Source organism: Hippoglossus stenolepis, chromosome 14 (assembly GCF_022539355.2).
Source record: "Hippoglossus stenolepis isolate QCI-W04-F060 chromosome 14, HSTE1.2, whole genome shotgun sequence".
Taxonomy (NCBI): domain Eukaryota; kingdom Metazoa; phylum Chordata; class Actinopteri; order Pleuronectiformes; family Pleuronectidae; genus Hippoglossus; species Hippoglossus stenolepis.
The window spans coordinates 27670802-27683784 of record NC_061496.1 but is presented as its reverse complement, the minus strand read 5'-3'; the positions used below and the strand labels follow the sequence as shown (position 1 = coordinate 27683784).

The following is a 12983-nucleotide window of genomic DNA, read 5'->3' as shown; positions in this document are numbered from 1 at the left end:
CTCACTGAGACCACCAAGCAGAACCAGGAGACAGACCTCCACAGATATTACAAGGAGCTGCAGGAGGCTTATATAATCAACCAGCAGAAGTTTGCTTTGGATCTGCAGGTTGAGAGGAGCAAAAACGAGGCTCTCCTAGATGAACTGGAGAAACTAAGAGCTTCAAACAATGAAATCATTTAAAGTAATGAAGCGGACGACCTCACAGCCAGGCAGCAGGCCACCCACCTGAAGGCTGAGCTTGAGAAAGCAGTCAAGTCTCAGATGCACACCTTCCAGGCTGAGCAGAACCTCCTCCGTCTGCAGATAATGGAGGAGATGAGATGTCTCCGCAAAAGTGCTGCTGAGGAGAAAATGCTTCTGCAGAGAGAAGTGGAGGAACTGACGTCTCAACTCTCACTGAAGAAGGAGAGAGAGGATGTCAAGCATCAGGAGTGGCAGGAGGAGAATGGAGAAGCAGGAGGAGAAATAGGGGGAGGAGCAGCAGGAGAAGGAGGAGGAGAAACAGCACGAGAAGCAGGAGGAAGAGAGCCTGTGGACAAATCTGCAGATAAAACTGTACTAAACAACCAGCAGGAGTCCCTCTCTGATGCTCTCCCTGCTTCAGAACCTGTGGAGACTGAGGCGTCTGAGGAGACGCCCAAAAAGAAGAAGTCTTCAATCTGGAAAAGAATCAGACAGACTCTGGGACTGAGGAGGAGGAAGAAGCAAAAGGACGCCCCACCTCACAACTAATTCACACCTCACACACCAAGTATTTAATTACTGTAACACTGAAGCTGATTTTAACTGGTTTTATCAAAGCATCTTAGACAAACCTGCTCAGGAGACCATCTGCACCAGCTGCTCGTCTCCATTCACCTTCTCCCAGGCCTCAATGGATAAACTGTCGAGCTGAGCTGCAGACGAGTCAACAAAAGCCACAGGGGGCTCTGTAGGGAGAAGGGAAATAGATACATGGATGTTGTGTTTCCAGGACAACAAACACTGAGAAGATAGTTTTACTATAATAAAGTTCAAAATAAAAATGGAGAGGTGTTGATGTATGACAGTAAAAAGCCTTCCTGCTCTGCATGTCTATCATATGATCATATAAGGCCAATTCAAACAGTTGATTACATTATCTTCATAGATGAAGTTACATTTCTTCCCTTCTAGAAATAAAATGGCACACAATTTACACATTCTTGTATTTCTTCAATTCTATATTGTTTCTTGGTTCTTACAATAATAACATTGTGTTATATGACACTGATAAGAGCAAAGGATGTAGTCTCTAAGTGATGCTACATTTAGACTCATATCGGATCCTTGTCACAAGATCCATTCATAGTGTATTAACCTGTATTTGGTTCAACCCAGGGACTAAATCATCTAATATTACATTTCATTTAGCTGACGCTTTTATCCTAAGCGACTTACAATAAGTGCATTCAACCATGAGGGTATAAACCCAGAACAACAAGAATCCAGAAAGTGCAATTTTCTTCAAGAAAGCCAAACTACAAAGTGCTATAAGTAAGTGCCATTTAAGTGCTACTAAAGCGCTACTTTTTTTTTTTATTCGAGGTGTAGTCGGAAGAGAAGAGACGTGTTTTTAGTTTGCGGCGGAAGATGTGTAGTCTTTCTGCTGTCCTGATGTCATTGGGGAGCTCATTCCACCATTTAGGAGCCAGGACAGCAAACAGTCGTGATTATGATGAATGTTTAGCTCGCAGTGAGGGAGCAACAAGCCGATTGGCAGATGCAGAGTGGAGTGAACGGGCTGGGGTGTAAGGTTTGACCATGTCCTGGATGTAGACTGGACCCGATCTGTTCGCAGCACAGTACGGAAGTACTAGTGTTTTGAAACGGTTGCGGGCAGCCACTGGTAACCAGTGACGGGAGCGGAGGAGCGGTAATAAACACTTTCAATTCTCAGACCTAATTTCATGTTATTCAGCATCTCCTCCTATGAAGGTTTCATCCTGTCCATGCCCCTCTCCTCTTTCTCCCACTTTCTCTCTCTCTCTTCTCTCCCCTCTTTTCCATCAACCTCTCCTCTCAAGCCCATTTTGCTCCACTCACCCCAACCGGTCGAGGCAGATGGACGCCCACATTGAGTCTGGTTCTGTTGGAGGTTTTTCTTCTCTCCACAGTCCCCAAAGTGCTTGCTTATCGTTGGAACTGTTAAGTGTCTCTGTAACATTTTAAGGTCTTGACTTTACTATGTAAAGTGCCTTGAAATAATGAATGTGATTTGGCGCTTTAGAAAGTAAAACTGAATTGTATTATTTCACACAAAAAACCTGAGAATAATACTGCTACTTTTCTGCAGACATGAATGATGAAAAAAAAAAACTGTTCCATGTATTTCCCAGACACATGCACATATAAAGCTAGTTTTTGCATTAGATTTAGATTTACTTTCAGTTTGCATTTTCAAGTGATGAAATTACTACAGTCCAAAAATCAATTTATGGATTAAAACAGGGGTATTCAACTAAAATTTAAAGAGGTCCAGTTAGAGAAAATGTCTTGAAGCAAAGGTCCGGAAGATCATAATGTCTAACTATTTAGTGTGATATATATTTAAGTAGCCTAGTAGTTCTATCAACATCTGCATGTACTAAATACCTGACTGTCAAATCAAATGAATTCAGTACGATTCAAAAACTTTTGGACAATATTTATTGTCACGTAACATAGAACTGAACATATGTATGATTGCAGATATGTATAATGTTCTCTCATTAACTAAATAAAAGTAGGGCTGCATTTCAAAATAAGAGAAAATAAATAAAATGTGAAAATTGTGCATGTTCAATTAAAGGGCTTAACTTCAGAAAAATAAAGGGAGCAAAAGCTTGAATTTCCCTTTTTCTGTTTCACTCCTGTTTCTCCACTTTCTCCGTCTCACTCCTGTTTCTCCACTTTCTCCGTCTCACTCCTGTTTCTCCACTTTCTCCGTCTCACTCCTCTGTTTCTCTCCCTTTCTCCGTCTCACTCCTCTGTTTCTCTCCCTTTCTCCGTCTCACTCCTGTTTCTCTCCCTTTCTCCGTCTCACTCCTGTTTCTCTCCCTTTCTCCGTCTCACTCCTGTTTCTCTCCCTTTCTCCGTCTCACTCCTGTTTCTCTCCCTTTCTCCGTCTCACTCCTGTTTCTCTCCCTTTCTCCGTCTCACTCCTGTTTCTCTCCCTTTCTCCATCTCACTCCTCTGTTTCTCTCCCTTTCTCCGTCTCACTCCTGTTTCTCTCCCTTTCTCCGTCTCACTCCTCTGTTTCTCTCCCTTTCTCCGTCTCACTCCTCTGTTTCTCTCCCTTTCTCCGTCTCACTCCTCTGTTTCTCTCCACTTTCTCCGTCTCACTCCTGTTTCTCCACTTTCTCCGTCTCACTCCTCTGTTTCTCTCCCTTTCTCCGTCTCACTCCTCTGTTTCTCCGCCTGTTAGTGACCTCTGGATTAAAGAATATAGATTGCAATGCAGCCAAAGAAGAACACATGTTGGTGCCATTAAACACTATAGCTGTGGCCTGAGTTTGCCCAACACTATGAAGTAGTCTTTGAGAGATTCAGGAGCTCTGTTAAGCACTTATCCTGAGTTGTAGTTGTATAGCTCATCAATTTGATATATTTTTCATATGAAGCCATAATATAGAGATAAATGTGTATTTTGGCTGAGATTTAACCAGATACAGACATTTAGTATATTTGATTGTCTAAGTCAAGAGCGAGACACCTTCAATTGATGATGGGGAAATAATTTAAAACCACTATTTTAGTTTTTGTAGTTAATTTTGCAAATGTAAGATTTTTTTAGGCCATTGACTAACTACTGGACTTAAAGTAAATGGATAGCCAGCACTTCCTTGTGTTTTCAGATCCTGATATCATAAAAACAACCAAGGCTTAAGTGCAGCCTAAGCTGCTTTGTATTTTCCTTCATGTCTGAAGCACCACAAAATGTAAATAACAAGTTATTAATCACACTTAAAGGGACTATGGGCAGCTATACCTTGGTCCTAGCAGCTGTGCTCTTTATCAGTGAAGTGGGCTTGAGCAAGAGTTGAAACACATTTTCTCCCAGTAGTTAGAACAGTTCAAACCTGTACTGTAAAGCACTTTAAATGATCATCAAGACTAGGAAAGTGCTGTATAAATACAAGCCATTTACCATAAGAGCTTGCTTTAGGGTAGTAGGCATTTCTTTCAAGTCTCAGCATTAATTTGAGCAGGTTTATGTCAAAATAAAAGACCGTGTTTGAGATACAGTGATTAAAAGCAACAAGAAAAAAATGTTGAAAAGCAATTGAACAGCAACACATGAATTAGAACAAAATCAACATAGTTAGTGGAAATGCCTTTGCTGTCAATGACTTTGGGCATATTTTTTCAAATTTGGTCGACACTCTCCCGGAGATTTTCTCTCATACCTATTTCACACCAAAATTAGCAGGTAAACACATTTAAAAAGGCGATAAACTCATTACCCTTGTCAGTAGAGGAGTTTGCCTTTCAGTATTTTGACATGACAAGCAAACTGAGAACTGATCCTACTCCAGAGTTTTAGAGCTACTAAAAGAGAGGTTTTGGAAAAGCTACTTTTAACTTACAAGATATTATTCGAGCAATCCATTCCATTATTTATTTTTTTCAAATACTGCAAAGGCTACAGGCCCAGTGTGCTCCAGATGTCACATGTCACTATGTATCGCTGAAGCTATAGAACCACATCACAGTGCACAATTTTACTGCCTAGGAATATTACAAAAATATCAGTAATAAAACACAAATGTCAGTGAAAGCAGTTGATTAGTAAGATGCTCAGTTGCCATCAGATTCTCAATCAACTTTGATCTGCAGGCTTGCAAGACAATAGCACTGGGTTCTCTCACTGTAACACACACAAACACACACACACACACACACACACACACACACTCTCCAGCCATTAGTTCATAGTGAGACTAACAGGGCTTGAAATGAATAGCTGATAATGGTTGTGTTTAAAATGGGTCTGCCAGAGGATCTCACAGCTTGTTGCATCTGATGAATGAGCCAGTCTGTTTTGGGACTACTAGAGACCACTTTACATCATGCATATGGCCTCTATAGCAATTTGCTTTGTTGCATGATAATAATTATGTCAATCTTTTATCAGTATTAAATAGATAAAAGCTGGTTTGCTCGAGTTAAACATATTTTTTGCTTTATCTGATCCTGATGGCTCATTGCCACATCCAATATTGAAATATCAATGTTCCATCAGCAAGAAATATTGTCCACACTGTTGCTATTATTAATATGTATTTCTGGACGAGTAGCTGTACTGAGTATATCATAACAGTCTTTTTTGTAAAAGAGACTGAGTATATCATAACAGTCTCTTTATAAAAACAAAAATCCTCATTGGGCCCAGTACATGGATACATACACAAACACAGTAAACACATATTTTACAAATAACATAGGAGGAGCCCTTGTGTCATCTCATCTTGGAAGTAGAAATATAACTATGTACTGGGATGACACTCAGTAGAATGCATTACTCTGCCAAGGGGCCTATCTCACAATGTTAAAGATATTATTTTAAAAATCCTGGGTCTGCCCCTTTGTCCAGATCCAGGCCAAAATTACCTTACAGTGGTTGTTAAAAGCCGCTGCTGTTTATTCAAAGTTCAGTGAAGCTTGACTCAGTCATAGAACCCAGAGCTGGTGAATCAGATGTCATTGCCACTGTCATGAACACGCCCATTATTGTGATTGTCAATGTCACTTACATTGATGAGTCCTAGCCCCTGGTCATTTGTTAAATTCAAATTGTATTAATGTAGAACGTATCATGTGTCCAAATCCACCAAATTCGACACTGCACTTCCTTAGTAGATAGATATGCTGATACATGTGACATAGTATGTGAGAGATGACGCCGAAGAAAAGGAAAAAATGTTTAAACAACATTCACTGAAGTTGACGAAAATGTTTGGAAATGTAATTACCCAGGTTTAATGTTAAGAGCAGGCAATTCATGGCCAAGCAGAGCTGGATAAATGATTGTAGTTTACTCAGTGAGTGTGGCATCAGATGCTGAATGCTGGCCTTGCTATGATATACACTAATCCACATGCTTCATGCCTGGCTGTTCCCCTGCCTGTTACCTGGGTAGTGTTGTAGAGCTGAAGCTCTGTGACTGTGATTCAATTGACGGGCAGAATAACTGATTGATGTGTCAGCAGTGATGTGACTGGTTTGTTGGTGCAGCGTGGCGGAAGCCTTACCTATCAGGATTTTGAATAAGATGTGCATTCAACCTATTTCTCCATTGTCATTATTATCAGTTGTTGGGGTTGTGGGGAGGCTGAGTAGCCATCCAGCCAGTCAGGGGGAAAGGCAGCAGGATATGAGAATCCTTGTCTCTGTCTTATTTTGCCTGTGAGTGTGTGTGTGCGTTTTCAAATGATGTAAGATTAGTAGCAGGAGCATGAAATGCATGAATAACAATCCTCAGCTGAACCTGTGCCTGTGTTCACACCCAGTAAACAATGGAGAGCAGCTCATATCAGTGCTCACCATCACTGCCATCACAGGCATGGGCTCCTCACTGCTCACCAATGACTGAACTCATGTGTCTTTGTCTAGAAATCGAAAGAAACGTATAAAATTGTGGATCTTTGTGGTTTGAGCTCTGTTGTATATAAACGTTGTTCTAGCAAGAGATTCATATAATATCAATAATAATTATTGAAGCAAAGAAGCAGTCAGTTTCTAAGGAATATTTGAAATAATTATTTTAGATAATGGACCAAAAGAACATCATGACTACACCCGGCTATCCACAACACATACAGCTTGTCACACATTCCAAAAGGCCCAGTGTCTGCACACATGGTTGCAGCTGATGGAAATGTAATTTGTAAGTAATGGACAAAGTAAAAGTCATCTATGTCCCAAAGTGTACTGCATTACTGTCCTTCCATTACTACATCTGTTCTGTAATATCAGGCCCTGAAATGGAAGGTAGGAGGGGGTTTAAGAGTGCATATCCAGGGTGCTTACAGATCATCCTGGACTTTTCATATTGTAAGACCAGGGGATGGAGGGGGATGGCACATTTACTTGTAAATAAGAGAAGAATTCAGGTACTGATTTAATAAATGGTTACCTGCTTTCTCTCCCTTTGTGTGTGTGTCTGCCTCTGTCCCCATCCCTGTGTGTCAGTCTGTTGATCCAGGACAGCAGTTCACCTGGGAGCACTCGAACCTGGAGGTCAACAAGCCAAAGAACCGCTATGCAAATGTGATCGCTTATGACCACTCCAGGGTCATCCTCACACCTGTGGATGGTGAGAGACATCGCACAGCATGGGACATCCCATACGTTTCTTTATACAGAGAGCAGCAGACCTTTATTTTAAACCTTGTAATTAGAGATAAAGCTTTTTAGAAAACCCTCTGTTTTCTGATTGGTTCCCATTTTCATTTGCTTTCTGTTCAAATTGGTCCTCACTTCAGGAGTTCCAGGTAGCGACTACGTTAATGCCAATTACATTGATGGCTACAGGAAGCAGAATGCTTACATCGCCACACAGGGTCCGCTGCCAGAGACACTGACTGATTTCTGGAGGATGGTGTGGGAGCAGAGAACCTGCACCATTGTAATGATGACCCGTCTGGAAGAGAAGTCACGGGTGAGCCTACTTGTCTTTTCTAGTTTCAGAACAATGCAGTTGTCATTTATCCCAAAAATGTGCACCAATGGGCGTGCTCATACTAAAATTGGGTGTGGTCAGGCTCATTGTTGGCACAATGTTAACTTTGAGTTTTCAAAGGACTCATCATCAACACATTATGATCTGCTCATGTGCATACTGATACTGTTTCCTCTGCAGAGAAATATTCTCTCTCTACTTTGCAAATCCACCATTATAATAGCAATCAACCACAGCATGGCGTTTAAAGGGAATGGCACTCACTGGTTTACTGCATATTATGCTTAAAACACACCCACGAAAACTATAGAGTCTAAATACAACCCTTTTGAATCGTGTACAGATACATTATTTCTGCCAGCGTATTTTAACATTAAATAAATGTATTTGGTGTATGTACTTTGGAGTATGAGCGTAAATCATCAAATAGAGCCCTATGTTGTTGCTAACAAAAAGGGTGGGGCATCATGGTCTAGCTGTGAGTGAAGCTGACACTGAAGAGCTTGCACATTAAAGCCACATTAACGACAGGGGAATGAGGCTTTTGGAGGGTGGGGACTTCCGTTGCATGTGGATGGAGATAACATTGCTTTGGGTTACACTTTAATTACCACACTTGGCTGTGTCCAGCATTTGTAATGCTCATGTTATCTAGTGGCTTTGCATGTTATCATCACAGCATGTGGGTAGAAACAAAGAGCACTTTGTTGCATGTGATATTTTTGTTCGATCCTAGATGTCCGGTAAACCTCGTTAAATCAAGTTAAGGCTAGTAAATATAGTTTTATGAAGTGCTCCTCCTCTTATCTGAATTCTGTGCCCTGTGTTTGAACACTTGTGTTGCTTAGTGAGCATGTTCTAATACCATTTCAAGATTCAAGAGTTTATTGTCATATGCACAACGATAACATTAAGCAGTCGCTTGCAATGAAATGCTTGGGTCACAGGCTCTCTTATAACAATGCTCAATCAAAATTTTAAATTTAAAATAAAATATACATATCTAAAATATATATATACACCTAAAGAAAAAAAGAAAAACAATAGTGCAAGTGTGTGCAATAGTGCAAATATGCTAAGGTGCAGAGTTATGACAGATTGGAGGAGTTTAAAAGTCTTGTGGCCTGGGGGATGAAACTGTCTCTGAGCCTGGTGGTGCGGGCCCGGATGCTGCGGTACCGTCGGCCAGACGGCAGCAGGCAGAACAGTTTATGGCTGGGGTGATAGGGGTCTTTAATGATCCAGTTGGCCTTCTTCCTACACCGCTGGGTGTAGAGGTCCTCCATGGATGGTAGCTCCGTCCTGGTGATGTGCTGGGCAGACTTCACCACCCTCTGTAAAGCCTTACGGTTCAGGGCGGTGCAGCTGCCGTACCAGGCGGTGATGCAGCCAGTCAGGATGCTCTCTATGGTGCACCTGTAGAAATTGCAGAGAATCCTGGCATCCATGTTGAGCCTCCGCAGCCTGCGGAGGAAGAAGAGCCGCTGTCTGGCCGTCTTCCTGATGGAGTCTGTGTGGTTGGTCCAGGTCAGGTCCTCACTGATGTGGACCCCTAGGAACCTGAAGCTGCTGACTCGCTCCACCGTAGTCCCGTTGATGGAGAGGGGGGCGTGTTCTACTCCTTGTCTCTTCCTGTAGTCCACGATCAGCTCCTTTGTTTTGCTGACGTTGAGATGGAGGTTGTTGTCCTGGCACCAAGATGTCAGGGCTCTGACCTCCTCTCTGTAGGCCTTCTCATCGTCGCCGGTGATCAGGCCTATGACAGTCGTGTCATCAGCAAACTTAATGATGGTGTTGGAGCTGTGGGTGGCCACGCAGTCATGCGTGAACAGGGAGTACAGGAGAGGACTGAGCACGCAGCCCTGGGGGGCACCGGTGTTTAGAGTCAGGGTGGAGGATGTGGTGCTGCCTATCCGCACCGCCTGTGGTCTGCCCGTCAGGAAGTTCAGAATCCAGTCACGGAGGGCGATGTTGAGCCCAAGGTCTCTGAGCTTGGTGACGAGCTTCAGGGCACGATGGTATTGAACGCTGAACTGTAGTCAATGAACAGCATTCTCACATATGTGTCCCTCTGGTCCAGGTGGGAGAGGGCAGTGTGAAGGGTGAGGGAGATGGCATCTGCAGTCGACCTATTTGGCCTGTAGGCAAACTGAAGAGGGTCCAGTGAGTCAGGGAGGGAGGAGGTGATGAAGGGTTTGACTAGCCGCTCAAAACACTTCATGATGGTGGAAGTGAGTGCTACTGGGCGGTAGTCGTTCAGGCAGAGGATTTTTGTTTTTTTGGGAACAGGGACAATGATGGTCTCCTTGAAACATGCAGGGACTACAGACTGGAGCAGTGACAGGTTGAAAATGTCTGTGAAAACATCTGCCAGCTGATCTGCACACACCTTGAGAGCTCGGCCAGGAATGCCATCAGGTCCAGGTGCCTTGCGTGTGTTGATCCGGTTAAGTGATCTCCACACATCTGCCCTGGGGGGCAGCGGTCCTCCTGGGCCTCTTGGATGTGTGCCTGTTTACTTGTTTAAAGTGTTCAATAATGGTGTGGGTTTGAAGGCTGTGAATGATAACATCCCAGGGCTGTGGTCATTCACCCTACACTGCTAGTGATGTACTGCTCTGTATGTAGTTCACTATAGTTGATATGGCAGATGAGCTTGGCTCTATGACAGCATCCCCCTGCTGGTGGACATGAGGCCTTCACAGCTTGTCACATGGCAGATGCGAATTAGCAGGGCAGGAACGCTGTTTATATGAGTAATGATGTCAGCCGTCCTTCACACTGTTAATAACTCCACAAGCAAAGGGCAGAACTGCAGCAGGCCATTATTTGTGACAGAGACCATCAGCCCTGTGCCACAGCCAGTAACAGCCGTCTGTAGTTCAACCAAAGGTGCAGGAAATATTAGATGTCTCTGACCTGTGACCAGGATAATAGGTGCTGCTGATACCAAACTCAATGTGTGTCCACTGTTGATGTGAGGGACCTGTGCATAAAAGCTTTTATGTCTCAAATTCAGTTCAACTCTGACACAAATCTAAACTTCTAAGTGTCAACAGAGCTGAGCCTGCAGGCTGAGTTACACTATAGGCGAAAAACACACCATACCAACAGATATGCTCTTGAGTTTTCCAAACTAAACAGAACAAGTTGTTACTCATTGCGTTCTAAAATGCCCTATGTAGTGCATTCTCTAGTTATCACACGACTAGATTGATTTTAGTGTCTTCTGACACTGCTACGACTGTTTATAGAAAATTCTGACACTTTGGTATGGCTTCCATGTAACCAGTAATTCACCAGCCCTCAACTGTCAGGACAAACAATACATTCTGGATATATTTTTGCACATAACGAGAACTGAAGGTTTTGTCCCCAATTTCTTATAGAGAAAGTCGCAAATGTGCATCACTTAAAAGTCATCTTAATAATAAAAAATAAAAACATTGACCATTAGTACAAGAGTCATGGTCTTTTGCACTTAACCACACGTCTTCCCTAACAAACATGGAAGCACCACACATTCTTACAAAAGAGAACTACTGATGTTTTTCTTGTCAGTCTCTCAGATTTGTTTTCTCTCCTTGCATCACTTTGACCAATGGCCATGTAGCCTTGTAGTCTGCTGCAAGCCTCGCCAAACAGCCTCCATCCCTCCACCCCCTCCACTGACACCCGCATCCAGGTCTCTGAAGCGTAATCATGCCATCTGTTCTACCCAGCTCCTGCGGCCTGCAGCCAGCAGTCCCCTCAAGTCAGCACTGATGTCCAAATGGTTGTTTCTATCATCATCTGTGTCCAAACCTCCCTGAGCATAGAGGCAGCACTAACACATGCTGACATGACTAACACAGGGCACATGCTGATTCTAGCATTTTGTTCAATGACTCAGTGGTTTTAATATGACTAAACCTGTGAAAACTCAAATGTTGTCCTTTTTTCATTGCATTAATATACAGTGCATGTCTTTCTAACCTTAATATATTACAATAACAAAGTATAAGATGACAGTGTGAAAACTGTGAGTGTGAAAGGGGTTCTTTATGATGATGAACCAACAGAACTTAAGAGTGAGTTTCAGCTAATTGTTTATCTGTGCTGACCAAAAAGTAAAGGCCACAACCTGCTCAGCAGCAAACAAGAAATAAACCATAGACCAGGGGTCGGCAACCTTTTTGTTTATTCCATCCATATTGGCTATAAATAGAACAACACTTTAAAGAAACATGTTTATCTCATTATGATTGCAATAATAAGTTTGTCATTAACCCCACCAACCACACTCATATTCAGATTTGCGAAAGCTTGCTTCAGTCGCATGGTTTTTGGCAGTGGCAAAAACTTTGAGAGAGTTGGTTTGCTTCTCATACCTGGACACTGCACGATTGATTGATTCTCCCTTGTCTGCCTGATCTTTGAAACTTCTTTCATGCCTTGTCTCAAAGTGGCACTTAACACTGGACGTTCGGAACACAACATTTTCTAAACATAACGTGCACACAGCACGGCCCTTATGAAAAACAAAGCCCTAGTCTTCTGCCCATGAGGGCTGAAATGCCTGTGGCTTTGGTTCTTTAGCTAGCGGGGTTGCCATCATCAATGCCTATGGTGCATTACATGGCAGCTAGTGGCTGGGAGGTGTTAACATCAATCAAGCTAAATAATACAGGCTGCGTGACTGCAAAACCTCTTTTATAAGAAATCGCCTGAGTTGCTGACCCCTGCCATAGACTGTATGAGACAGAAATAGTCAGAGAACAGCTGCTGAACACAGCAAAGTATTTTGTAGCTAAAGATCCAGCCATTTACCAGAGAGACCAAAAACAGAGCTAAAAGAGAGTAAATATTGGTCTACAGATGAATGATATGGGAGACGGCTATAAATATGACAACAGAGATCCCCTAACCTGAATGATTTAGTAATTTCAACCCACATAACCTTTCTCAGTCCTAACAAAGTAATCATTTTAACCCAAACTATGGTTTCTCCATAAACCAAACTAAGAGCTTAAAAAGTATTTTGGCTTGGTCCTTGGATATACAACCTATAGAATTGTACCTAGGCCTGTACTACGAAAGGAATTTCTCCTACCCTGATTTGATTTGAGGTTAACAAAGGAAGTCTTGGTTGACTTACGCAGGTTGTCTGTTGCATGTGTTTAATGTTTTGTGAGTGTTATTGTGTCGCTTTGGTCTGTGTGTTTCTGTTCCAGCCTATATTAAATGTTTTGAAAAAGTGATGTCAGAGTGAACAAGAGTATTTAAGCAACTGAGAAAAGCTGTAATAAGGTGTACAGAT

At 42.5% G+C, this 12983-nt stretch overlaps 1 protein-coding gene across 1 annotated transcript in view; it reads left to right on the top strand.

The window, feature by feature from the left end:
* The window catches only part of ptprfa (protein tyrosine phosphatase receptor type Fa), a 186420-nt gene that overhangs the window by 152830 nt on the left and 20607 nt on the right, over positions 1-12983 (top strand). The window contains exons 23-24 of the mRNA XM_035177244.2: positions 7195-7318; positions 7488-7663. Coding sequence (XP_035033135.2) covers positions 7195-7318; positions 7488-7663 — 300 coding nt within the window. The remainder of the gene's footprint in view (positions 1-7194; positions 7319-7487; positions 7664-12983) is intronic.